Raw genomic sequence first — 12479 nt, forward strand, 5'->3', positions numbered from 1 at the left:
AAATGAATAATTTTGATTATGTGAAATAAAAAAGCTTTTGCACAAACAAATTTAATGCATACAGTTTAAGAATTGGAAGCAGTCAACTGGGAACTTTTTTTTCAATCAAATCTCTCTGATAAGGGTAGATATCCAAGACATATCATGAATAGAAATATGTAAGACCAAAAGCCATCTGCTAATAGTGAAAAAAATAATAATTTTTAAGAAAAATTTTAACTATTAATAACTAATATTGTAAACTTTTAAGAACTATATCAAAGAATGTTCCATTATCGAATAATTTAAAAAAATGAAAGTCAAGGTAACTCTGAAATTTCATATCACACAGTACCTGAAAAAATTGGCCAGTGGTAACTCATATTTTTCCTGCCTTTCATTCATAAAAATGACTTCCCAAAGTCATTCTGTTTTCCTTAACAGAGCCAGAATTTGAAGCCAGTTATTTTGTCTCTGTGTTTTGCGATCTTTATTCTTATACTTTGCTGTTATTTAATGTTGTTTATAGAAGAAATCTAATGTTGTGAGGGGTAGTCTTTTATGCTTTGCTAAGAGAAAAGTACAAGTATCTTTTTTTTGTTACAACTCAATAGCATCTTTTCAATGAATGTTCTTGGATGTTAATTACTTCTCTAAATCAAGTCATAGCTCTCTAAGCGGTGATGCTTTGGCATCTCTTTCTTCTTTTTGTGACCTAGAATGTGTGGATGCTCTTGTATTCTGATAGTTATACCTAACTGAGTGTCTGCTGAGTTTCTTAATACTTTTTCTCCTCTATAGGCAGAATTCAGACAAATTTCTTTGGAAAAGCAACTACAGACCATGAGGGAAACTGACCACATGTTGCAGGTCTTGCAGGAAAGCCTAACTGAGCTGGATAAACAACTCACCACCTACTTGACAGATAGAATAGGTGCCTTCCAGGTTCCACAGGAGGCTCAGGAAATTCCTCAGTTATGTAAAGTTTTCTTAGCTTTCAAATATTGGTACAACGAATGGTTCCTATCAGTTGCTGGAGACAACATGTTTGATGCAGATGCAGCAATTTCATAATGCAGATCTTCTATTTTTATTACACCTTGTCAGGTCCAAGAGGCTTTATACACACCATGTGGGCAGCTCTTTAGAGCTTGTTTGAACTTCTCCTCCTATTAAGAACATATGGGAAATAATAATTATAATCACTCTTATTTATAGGGCACTTTAAGGTTCACAAAACAAAAATAAGGAACGTGGAGTTTTCAGCTATAAGAGATTTTCCGATCATTTCGTCCATCTTCCTCATTTTAGAGATGAGAATACTGAAGACCAAAGAAAGGTGTAATACTTTCCTTCAGGTAGCATGTGCCAGACTTGAGATTTCAAGTCAAACTGAAATGACTAAAACTATTGAAGGGAGATGAGACTCTCAACTATACAAATTATTGGCTCTCTCTTCCTACACCACCCCTACCACCACAACATCACGCAAATCTTTTCTTAGGATTCTTACAAGACAAAAAACATAAATGAGATTCAGATTCCTATTCTGTGCACAATGTTTGTAGATGTGACCAAGGCCTTTGACACTCACAAATTAGGGAAAATTATGTCAAAATTGGATTGCCCAGAGAAGTTCATCAGTATTGTATGCCAGCGTCACGATGGCAAGTTTGCCCAGGTTGTGGATAGTGGACAATGCTCTTGTGCCTCCCCAGTCACCAATGGAGTGAAACAGGGCTGTGTGCTTGCTCCCATGCTTGTTAGCATGATGTTTTCAGCCATGTTATCAGATACTTTCAGTGAGGATAAACACAGTCTCAAGGTCAACTACCGTACTGATGGTAAGTTCGTCCGTTTGAAAAGGCTACAAAGCTATGACCAAAGTGGAGGGAGTGTTGGTGCACGATTTTCTGTTTGCAGATGATTGTGTACTCAATGCAACCTCTGAAGCTGAAATGTAACAAAGTATGGATCAATTCACTGCTGACTGTGCTAAATGTAGCCTAATAATTAACAGCAAGAAAATACAGGTGCTCCCTCAGCCACCATCCATATGTAGAACTATCGGTTGCAACAAATGGAGAAGTTTTGAACTCTGTGGAAAAGTTCACTTACAATTGGTAGTGTATTTTCCAGGGATGTACACATTGACAATGAGGTCGATGCACGCATTGCCAGAGCTAGCTCAGTGTTTGGGAGGCTCCAAAGAAAAGTTTGGGAGAGAAGAGGTATTAGACTGACTACCAAACTGAAGGTCTACAGATCCATTGTGCTGACCTCATTGTTGTATGCCTGTGAAATATGGACAGTCTACCAGTGCCATGCCAGGAAACTGAATTGCTTCCATTTGAACTGTCTTGGGAGGATTCTGAGGATCACCTGGCAGGATAAGCTACCAGACTCTGAGGTCCTTGCTTGAGCGGAACTGCCAAGCATTCATACTACATTTCAGAGAGCACAATTCCAATGGGCTAAACACATTGTTCAAATGCAAAATGTGTGTGTGTTCATCCTTTGTTGACGAAGAAGACCATGCTATCAGAGAAATAATGACATGACTTGCACTTAACTTAGTTTTGAGGGAGGACTGTGCAGGTCACCAGCCTCACTTCTCCTCCAGAATCATCTGAATCCAGTGAGGAGATATTCATCAGGATGACTGGAGATGACCCAGGATGAGGCAAATGGGGTTAGGTGACTTGTCCAAGGTCACACAGGGGGTGAATGTCAAAAGTTGGAGGTGAGATTTGAACTCAAGTCCTCCTGACTCCTGTTCTGCTGGCTCTATCCACTGCACTGTACGCTTGCCAAAAACTGTTTCATGGAGAAATCACATGGCATAGGCGATCACATGGTGGTCAGAAGCAGCAATGCAAGGAAACTCTCAAGGTCTCTCTCAAGAACTTTGGAATTGGTTGTGTGACATGGGAGACACTGGCACAGGACCGCTCAGCATGGTGTGCCCACATCAGAAAGGGTGCTATACTCTATGAGCAAAGCAGAATCAAGACAGCACAAAGTAAATGTGGGATGCGCACATTTGGAGTATCCACCCCCAATGTTCATATGACTATCTGTGCTCAATCTGTGGTAGAGCATTCCAAGCTCATATTGGTCTGATCAGCCACAGTCGGACACACAGAAATGTCATTTTGTCATGGTAATGTCATTTTGGTCCTCTTCGAGAACGAAGGACAACAACCAGTTTGGTGATAATCAAGTAATTCTTGAAATGTTGGGGACTGGAAACTTAGAAAGAACCCTACAGATGTAAGACAAAGAAACCTTTTGTAGTGTCAATAATTGCCTCCAGATTTGTTTTGGAAACTAGCATCTCTTTAATATGGGAGTTTTATTAGATTGGCTGCTTTCAAGATTATTAACAGGACAGAAAGTAGAAACAAGATAAGGCCTTAAGTATTCAAAAATATTGTTAAAGAATGGCTTTAGGTTTGGTTAAACTTGCCCTGTTTTGGTTTTTTTTCTGTGTCTTCCCCATACATCGTTTGCTTTTGAAGTTGTACCAATTTAACCAAGACGAGCTTACTGTTCCATTTATTCAAGTGGCCACTTCTCTGATCAACTGCTTGAAAAGCTTCAGAGGCAGGGAAGTAACACTTTCCTGATTGAACTGGGGGAAGACGTCTCTAATGAAATAGTGAGAAAAGAAAATTAACATATGCCCAATCTATAAGGCCCTGGTCTTTATTGGATTTAGGCAAGTAAAGTAAAAATTCTTCATACACTTGAAGGAATGATTGAGACAACTGAATGAAGGGGAAAAGAGAAAGAGAAAAACACCTCATTTCTCATCCCATCTTCTTAAACAAGATTGGCTTAGATCATAGTGCACTAGCTAATTTTAAGACAACCTTAATCTTCTCTTATTGCATGTGGCACAATCCCAAATTCAATTGGCTCTGCAGAGTGGTACAATACAGTGTAATGTTGTATGGAGAAAGTATATCCATTCTTTGTTGCAGGGTATTTAATCAGGCTGATCTGCGACTATTCAGTAACCCATTTTAAATACAGTTGAGAAGAAAACCGGACTCAAATGATTCATGCTGAGACACTTTATGACGTCCTACTATTTTTCTTCTGTAATAAAATCATAGTTCATATTTCCATAGCCCTTTGAGGTTTACAATGTACTTTTATCACCATCAGCCTGCGAGATAAGTCATGTAATTATTACCTATTTCCAGATGAGGAAATTCAAGTCTAAGCCTGAAAGGTCTAAGAGATCTGCATAAAGGAAGGGAAATCCAAGTTTCCTTATTGCACATAAGACATTCTACATTTTGCATGTCTGTAAAGGAGACATTCAACTTTTCTTGGCTTTAATTAATTGCTATTCCTTTATCACCTCTCAAATATGTGCCAGGCACTGGGGATTCAAGGACAAAATTTAAACAGTCTCTGTCCTGGCAGAAATCAGAATTTTTAAGAATGCAAAATATTTCTAAAATATAGACAAGGTAATGGGTTTGGGGAGAAAACATAAATAGCTGGGGCGTGGGATAAGGGCAGAGAATCTAGTAGGACTTCTTGTGGAAAATGGCACTTGAGCTGAGATTTGAAGAAAGCAAGAAATTCTAAGAAGTAGAGATGAGAAAGGAATGCATGCTAAGCATGCTAAGGGATGGAGTCAGGAGATAGAGGGCTAATAAGAGGAAAAGAGAGGAAACTAATTGAGAAAGCTATGTGAGGGCAGACAGGCCCTGGGGCCTGGGGACAGGATTACTGGCCTCAGGCAAGTGGCTTCTGGGCTAGCCCTCAGGTCCTTCTCTCTAGCCAGGCTTGGCAAATCAAGGTGGCCTTGATGATGTTTCCAACAGGACTTTTGATGAAAACTTCAAACCTGTGTCTCTGGGAGCCTATCAGGTTTACAGCACCCACTGGTCTGAAGTACCACATGTGAAACCTAGACCAAAGGACTCCTTCCTTTCTCTCTCTCTTCTTCAGACCTCTTGGCTATTTCTGAAAAACGGGCCATTCCAACACTAGAGCACTACTGCCACTTCCGGTGGGGAATGGCAGGAGGAGATAGTCCAATCGGGAAGAAATGATGAAGAAAATTAATGCATAATGAGGTTAGAAAGGAATGTTGGGGGCAGGTTGTGAACGGTTGGCAAAGTGAAACAAAGGAGATCTGACCCTAGAAAGTCACTGGCCTGTCTGCTAAATAAGGGAGGAAAATTATGAGGGGATAGGATGTGATGAGGAGATACTTGGGGTGGGAAGCTGGTTGAAGAGGCAACAGTCCAGGTAAAAGGAGATGATAGCCAGAAACAGGTCATGTAAGTAAAGAGATGGGGAAAAAATAAAAGATACTGTTAAAACAGATTTGGCAACAAACAATTTATGTGTTGTATGGGGTATAAGAAAAGATAAGGATAGACCGACATTGGGAAGCTGAATTGTCTGGATAAATTATGGTGTTATCAACATGAAAAGGAAAATTCAGAAGATGAGTTGGGGGGTAGGAGGAAAGATAATGAGTTCTGATTAGGAAATGTGGAGATCTGGACAAGGAAGAATTTATGACCAAACAAGAGACAGAGAGCATTATGGGATGCAGAATGGATAATTTTGACTACACTTAATTAAAAAGTTTTTGCACAGACAAATCCAATGCAGTCAAGATTAGAAGGAAAGTAGAAAGCTGAGAAATTTTTTTCTTTTGGAGAAAGTTTCTCTGATAAAGTTCTAATTTCTCAAACATGTAGAGAACTGAGCCAATTTTTTTAAAGGTTACAAGTCATTCCCTAATTGATAAGTGGTCAAAGGATAGGAACAAGCAGTTTTCAGAAAATCAAAGCTATAGCCATACGAAAAAAATGCTCTGTCTCTATAGATTAGAGAAATGTGAATTAAAACATCTCTGAGATAATACCTCATATCTACCTATCAGATTGGCTAATATGACAGAAAAGGAAAATGCTAAGTGTTGGAAGGGACATTGAAAGATTAGGACACAACAAATTGTGGTATATGATTGGATGGAATACTAGTATGCTCTAAGAAATGATCAGCAGGATGAATCCAGAAAAATCTGTACAGACTTACATGAACTGATGCAAAGTGAAGTGAGTCTAATATTGGACACGGATCCAACAATACAGTGTGCTGATCAACTGTAAATGACTTAGCTGTTCTCAGCAATGCAATGAGCCAAGACAATTCTGAAGGACTCATGATGAAAAATGCTATGCGTCTTCAGAAAAAGGAACTAAATGCAGATTGAAACATACTATTTTTCACTTATTTTATTGGCACGTGTGTTGCTTTTTGTCTGTATTTTCTTGTACAACATGACAAGTATGGAAATATGCTTTGCATGATTACACATATGTAACATATATCAGACTGCTTACTCTCAGGAAGGGAGAGAAGGAAAGAATTTGGAACTCAAACTTTTGAAAACCGAATGCTAAAGATAAAGAAAATTATCTTTAGATGCAACTGAAGAAAAAATAAAATATTATTAAGACTAGGACTTGAAAAAAAAAGGAAATGAGGGGTTCAAGATGCCTTCAGGACATCTAATTGAAATGTTCAATGGGCAGCTGGCAACACAAGACAGGAAAAAGACATTGTTTCCATCTAGTCTTGTTCCTTAGGTCCTTTCCATGGGAGCCGACCAGGTCATCAAGCTGAGGCAGCATTGAGAGAGAAGGCCCACAATAGAGCCAGGGGGTAAAATCACCTTTAGGTACTGCGATATGGAGGATAAACAGCAAAGGGAATTAACTCAGAGGTAGGGGAGGTAGGTAGAAAGTCAGAGAGAAGAAAGTACAAAGAAGGAGAGGTTAGCCAACGGTTTCAAATGTTGAGACAGGTCAAAAAAGTACAAGTTTAAGAAATTTACCAATAAACAGAGTATTGGTAACTCTGGAGTAAACAGTTCCTGTTGAATTACGAGGCTGAAAGACAAATGGGAAAAAAAGAAAAAGATTAACAAGAGATCCCTGCTTTTGGAGGGGTGGATGTGAGCAGAGATTCCAACGTTTAGGTTCTCTGGTATCTCCTATCCAGGGATGGGGAATCTAACCCTCGAGGCTACATGTGGCCTTCTAGGTCCTTGGTTGCTGCCTTTCTTTTATTAAGGCGATTTGTTCTGTGAAGTTTGGATTCAGTCACAGGGCAACACTTGAGGGCCTAGAGGGCCACATGTGGCCTGGAGACCACAGGTTCCCCACCCTTGGATAGAATACTATTCCAAAACACACTCTGCTAGCTGATATCCAAGGTCCCTCTTGTTCATTGCTTCTACATAGCAATTCAAAACATATGGGCAGAAGAAAACACAATGAAGTTGGTCTCCCCTCTAGATTCCTTAAATCCTATAGTTTATATTCTTCTTTGCTTTCTCTTCCCCCAAAATCCAGTAACACTGATTTCTGTTCTCTTACATTCTAAACAAAGAGGCAAGGCAGGATATACTAGTATGTACACTGGTATGTCATTCTGTACTGAAACACAGGTATATACTATAAGACAGGGTATCTCCACTCAATGTGGTTTTTCCTAGGTTTCTTTGCATCAGAACCACCTAAGAAAAATAAATTGCCTCAGAACACATTACGTTGAAGAAAGATACTATTCATAGCAAAGTATTTTGTTAACTAATTGACCAGAGAAAGACAAAACTCTAAATAAATCAGTAGAATAAGAATAAGGGTATTTTTTATCTTCATTTATTTTTGCCTTTGTATTCTCTAACCTGGTAACTGGTGCACAGTGGGCATTTCATATACATTTATGGAACGAAATGGAAAATTGGCTGCATCTATGAAGCCAAAAGAAAGTAAAACTCAAGTACATGAAAGAAAACTTCTGCAAATATGTAATAATGTTAGAACAAAATAAAATTTAGTTATTTAAAACTGAAATAGTCTCAGAGAAAAATGTGATTCAGAACTGTAGAGAATCTTTGATCAAAGGTGGATAGAAAAGTATAAGCATTTCATTGTTCAAAGAAACTTAGGTCAATCTGAATTCACCCTTACTACTACTTCCTAATATTGAGAAAGAATGGACTTTTCTAATGAGCTAACACTAATATTGCAACACAACACATAATTACCAAAGTTTAGAGCTTCTTTTACCTTTTCAAAAACCTGCATAATAACAGTGTTAGACTTACAGAGGGGATAGGGGAAGGAAACTGAGTATTTTAACTACTGTTAAAATACTGTCCAAAGCAAAATTAAATGTTAAACCATGTATTTGCATGTTCACATAATTATTTCAATTCTTTGATGATCTATGATCTCACTGACTTATATACTTTCTCTAAAAACTGCTAATCACAAGCTGTTCAAAAGCCTTCTTATCCTACATAATTCTTGTCAATGGAGTTCCATATTAACAGGGCCCTGGCCAATAAAGTCCTAATCTCAGAGTATCTATGTTGTCTTCTGCCTGGTGGCAACCCATGTGGAAGACACTTAGGATTCTACTTTGGGAAATCATGATGCTTGAAGTGATTAGAAAAGCCCTGTTCCTTAATGTGGAGCCTGCACATCCTATAACTGGTTTCGATGTGCTAACCAGAGACAGACTACTGATTACCTGATGAGTGAAGAAAGGTACATTGAGAAGATACTAGAGCAGGCCAAAACAAGTCTCTTGCCCTTCCCCTTCTACCATCTGCTGGCTATGTATGGGCATGGAATCATACTGTCTCCCCTCCTGGAGCCAAGAACACCATCCTTTGCTTTTGCCTACTCATATACCCCAGAAATTCAAACAATTAACATATCATAATTGTCCACAATTATATATTGACAATAGATCATAAGTATGTGGCATCATAATATGTAATATAATGTACATTTTATTATATATTATTGTATTACTTAAAGCAAATCATAATCATCTGCAAAAGTTTTAAAAAAACATCACCTATGTATATTCATTATTCACTTTCCTATTCAAAACATGAAAAGTTACCAGTCAGGGTATTCAAGTACCCTCAAGTGAGATCTTTTGTGTTATGATGCATATTGTGTTCAAAGAGAACTGAACTGAAGTTTGAGAATGCCTTGTATCACTTCAAAAATCTTATACCTTAGATGACATCTAGTAAGATTTGGGGTGATGACCACCAAAGAATATCACAAAGGCCAAGGGATGCAACTATGTATAGTTTTGTGGTTGGTTTATAGAGAAAAAAAGATAGTGTTTCTAAACAGGTGTGGTTTGCAAAGTAACATCAGTTCTGCAATCTCAGTAGAGAAAAATATTGACCAGTTTCCAATTTTCCCCAAGTGTTTAAAAATATCTGGGCATGTGTTTGTTTTCATTTGTACTGTTTCATTTGCAGGAGAGTGAAGTGCAATAAAACAAGGCAGGCATGTATAGTTTTTACTGCATAAAAGTGAGCATACACAGATATTTGGGATATTTGGCCCAGTGGAAGTCAAAGCCTCGCCCTTTAGGTAAGAAATCAAACCCCATTGCTCTGAAGTTCCAATAACCACCTAGACAAGTGGGCCCACCATAGAGGATAAGGTTCTTGGTTACTTCTTCCACTAAGACCACTCTGCTCTGAGTTCAGTTGGATACAAAGTGTCAGATGGAGAATCTCTCCATTGGGTGCCTGCAAGTCATAGGGCACCGAAGATATCACAGATGAAGCTCCCACAGTGGAGTGTTCCCTCTCAATTTCAAACCTAAATGCTAGGGTCAAATTGAAGAGATCCCCAGAAGGAGGATTAAAAAGTATACCCAGGGATGCCAAACGAAATGAAGAAAAAGAATAGCTCAATGAAATCAAATACCGCGATCAGGGAAACACTTTGTTAAGGTCACCTTTCTGTGGACACGGGAGGAAGAAAGTAGCATTCAGCTGGGCTGAAGGCTGATCCAGCCCTGCCAAGGCAGAGTTTCTGAAAGTGCATACACTTCCGGTTTTTGCAATGCAATCTACAAAGCCAGTATAGACCCACTAATGATACCATTTCTTCTACAACAGGCAACTTTTCATTTCCTCAATAGAATTCCCTTGACTGGAAATGCCCTTCTCCTTAGGTCATCTATCATACCAACGTCATTTATAACAAAGAAAAGGTAATCACAGAAATATTATATCAAGATAATGAAAAGAAGTGCTGGTTTGATGGGGGGGGGGGGGAGCAAGGGAGGCATTTTCACAGCTTGCTTCTAGACCTCTTTTATAATCACCAATATTTACAATATTTAGGAAATATGTCAGTATGACAATTAGCTTTGATACAGGTTTAGAAAATCATTAACTTGGTCATTACACAACATTCTGAAGGTCACAAAATACATCTGGCTCACTGGGAATACATCAGAAGCATATATACAAATGAGAAGATGTGGTTGTCAATCGAAATTTAGTTATACTAAACTAGAAAAAATTGTGTGGGCCTGGAGTTATCTTTAAACTAAATATAATTGAGAGGACTAAAACAGAGATGAGACAATTACCATTCACTGAACAAAGCTACATATTAAATCTAAGACAAACACAAAATATCATCGGTCATTAGGTCATAATATAATAGTAATTTCAATCCTCTCCACAGGTCTCTGACTCTACCTCCACAAACACTGTTGACCTCATTTAAGGGATGATAGTGAAATGACCTGCCCATTATGAACTGGTATCAAACCAAATTCTATCTAATTTCAAGGTCCACAGTTCCTTTTCCTACTCTGTACTACATTGCCCCAACATCCCCTTTCATTTTCTCTTAGATAATTGACAATTTACCTAAAAATTCCTCGCCTTTAAAAAAAAGCATGAAAGTGAAGAATATGATGAAAATTATATAAAACCTAAAATGAGGCTTGTGACAGTAAAGTTTTTTGGATTCCAAGAACATCAAAAATGGTAGGAGAAATAATAGCCCTTTTTTGCAAGATTTTGATCTATGATTCACTCACAGTCATGCATATCACCTCATAACATTTGTTACCTAAAGAAATGAAAGGCATACATTTAGTCTTTTTCATGAAAATTCTAAAACTTTGTACAAAGAGAGGTGATGGCCATTATCCAGAAACACCAGTCAGGCGAGGGAGCTATAGAGGGAAATTTATAGAAATAACAGGCATTCCTCAACTGTTATATGGTCAAAGGATATTAGCATGCAGTTTTCAGGAAAAGTAATCAGTTCTCTATAGTCATATAAAAAAATGCTCCAAAGCACTAGTGATGAGAGAAATGAAAATTAAAATAACTCTGACCTACTGACACCTGTCAGATTGGCTAATGTGACAGAAAAGGAAAATGACAAATGTCGGAGGGGATGTGAGAAAAGTCAAACTAGTAATGTACAATCAGTTTACACAGTAACAGCAATATTTTATGGTGAACTACTATGAATAACTTTAGCTTTCTCAGCAATACAATGATCCAAGACAATTCTGTAAGGCTTATGATGAAAGATGTTGGTCCATCTCCAAAGAACTAGTACAGCCTGAATGCAGATCAAAGATACAACAGATGTATGTTTGACATAGAGTAAAACATACATAGCTTTTTAAATGGTCGCCCAAAAAGGTATCATCGTACCTATCCATCCATGTGGACATGTAAGGTTAATGATTGAGGGTAAGTGGGGGCTAGGGGGAGAAAAAAGAGTTAAAAACCTTCCCCATCCATTAATAGGCCTCTGACAACACCTTTTTTTAATTTCTAATGAGATACTGGGTCATGACAGTCATGCCCTCAAGCTCTGAAAAGTATATATATACTCTGAGGTGAGGTTTTACTTTGGACTAATTTTTTGGAAGAAGGTTTCTATATGCCAGATGAGACTCTGGGCAGCCATTTTAAGAAGCCCCCCTGCTTTGAAAACCCAGATGTGTTGGGGCTTCTCTCTCTGGTAATGATATATGTCTTCTCTATGTTCAGACAGTTGGAAGCCCTGTCTGTTGGTCTTTCTGGTTGTAATTTGTTTTTATTGTCTCTGAAGTTCAGGGTGCTGACTTTTTCCCCTGAACTAAGTGAATGACATATGTGCTTGATTAAAGTAGATTGCTGACCCCTCAAAAGTTGCTTTTCTTTTAGAAAAGTCGATCAAAGAAGCTGTCTATGCCAGGGTCCTTACTGATACCGAACATGACAAAGCACTCTATGATTCAAGGGCAATCTAAATGTTACCATCACATAAGATGAGAAACAAAAAGGCATTTGATCACCTAAAGTACTTGGTGTTATAGGAAACACCCTATGTACCTTGTTTGGAAAGAGAAGAATTCATTATCAATGGTGAGATTTTTAAATGATCTTATTGATCAATAGTGAACTAATTGTGTGATACTCTAAAATCCTAATTTCCTTGGTGAAAACAATAGTACCTTGGAAAAAGATTGCTCAACCTATTTGTATTGGAAAAATAAAATAGATGGGGGAAAATAAAACATATTTCCTAAAATATGGCTTACATTTGATCTGGCAGTCCTTTGCCCAGCTATGAATAGACAGACTTATCTTGGATAAGTGATACAGACAG

General features: G+C 38.0%; 1 protein-coding gene across 2 annotated transcripts in view; it reads right to left on the minus strand.

Moving 5' to 3' along the window:
- Positions 1–974: 974 nt before the first annotated feature.
- LOC140526974 (utrophin-like) overlaps positions 975–12479 on the minus strand; it is a 78388-nt gene continuing 66883 nt past the window's right edge. The window contains exon 15 of one of the 2 annotated variants that reach the window (XM_072643587.1): positions 975–1148. In XM_072643587.1, coding sequence (XP_072499688.1) covers positions 1124–1148 — 25 coding nt within the window. In that variant the 3' untranslated portion in view covers positions 975–1123. Of the gene's footprint in view, positions 1149–2707; positions 2970–12479 lie in introns of those variants that run through there. The other variant, XM_072643588.1, reaches the window with a different exon arrangement.

Source organism: Notamacropus eugenii, chromosome 2, assembly GCF_028372415.1.
Source record: "Notamacropus eugenii isolate mMacEug1 chromosome 2, mMacEug1.pri_v2, whole genome shotgun sequence".
NCBI classification, from domain to species: Eukaryota; Metazoa; Chordata; class Mammalia; order Diprotodontia; family Macropodidae; genus Notamacropus; species Notamacropus eugenii.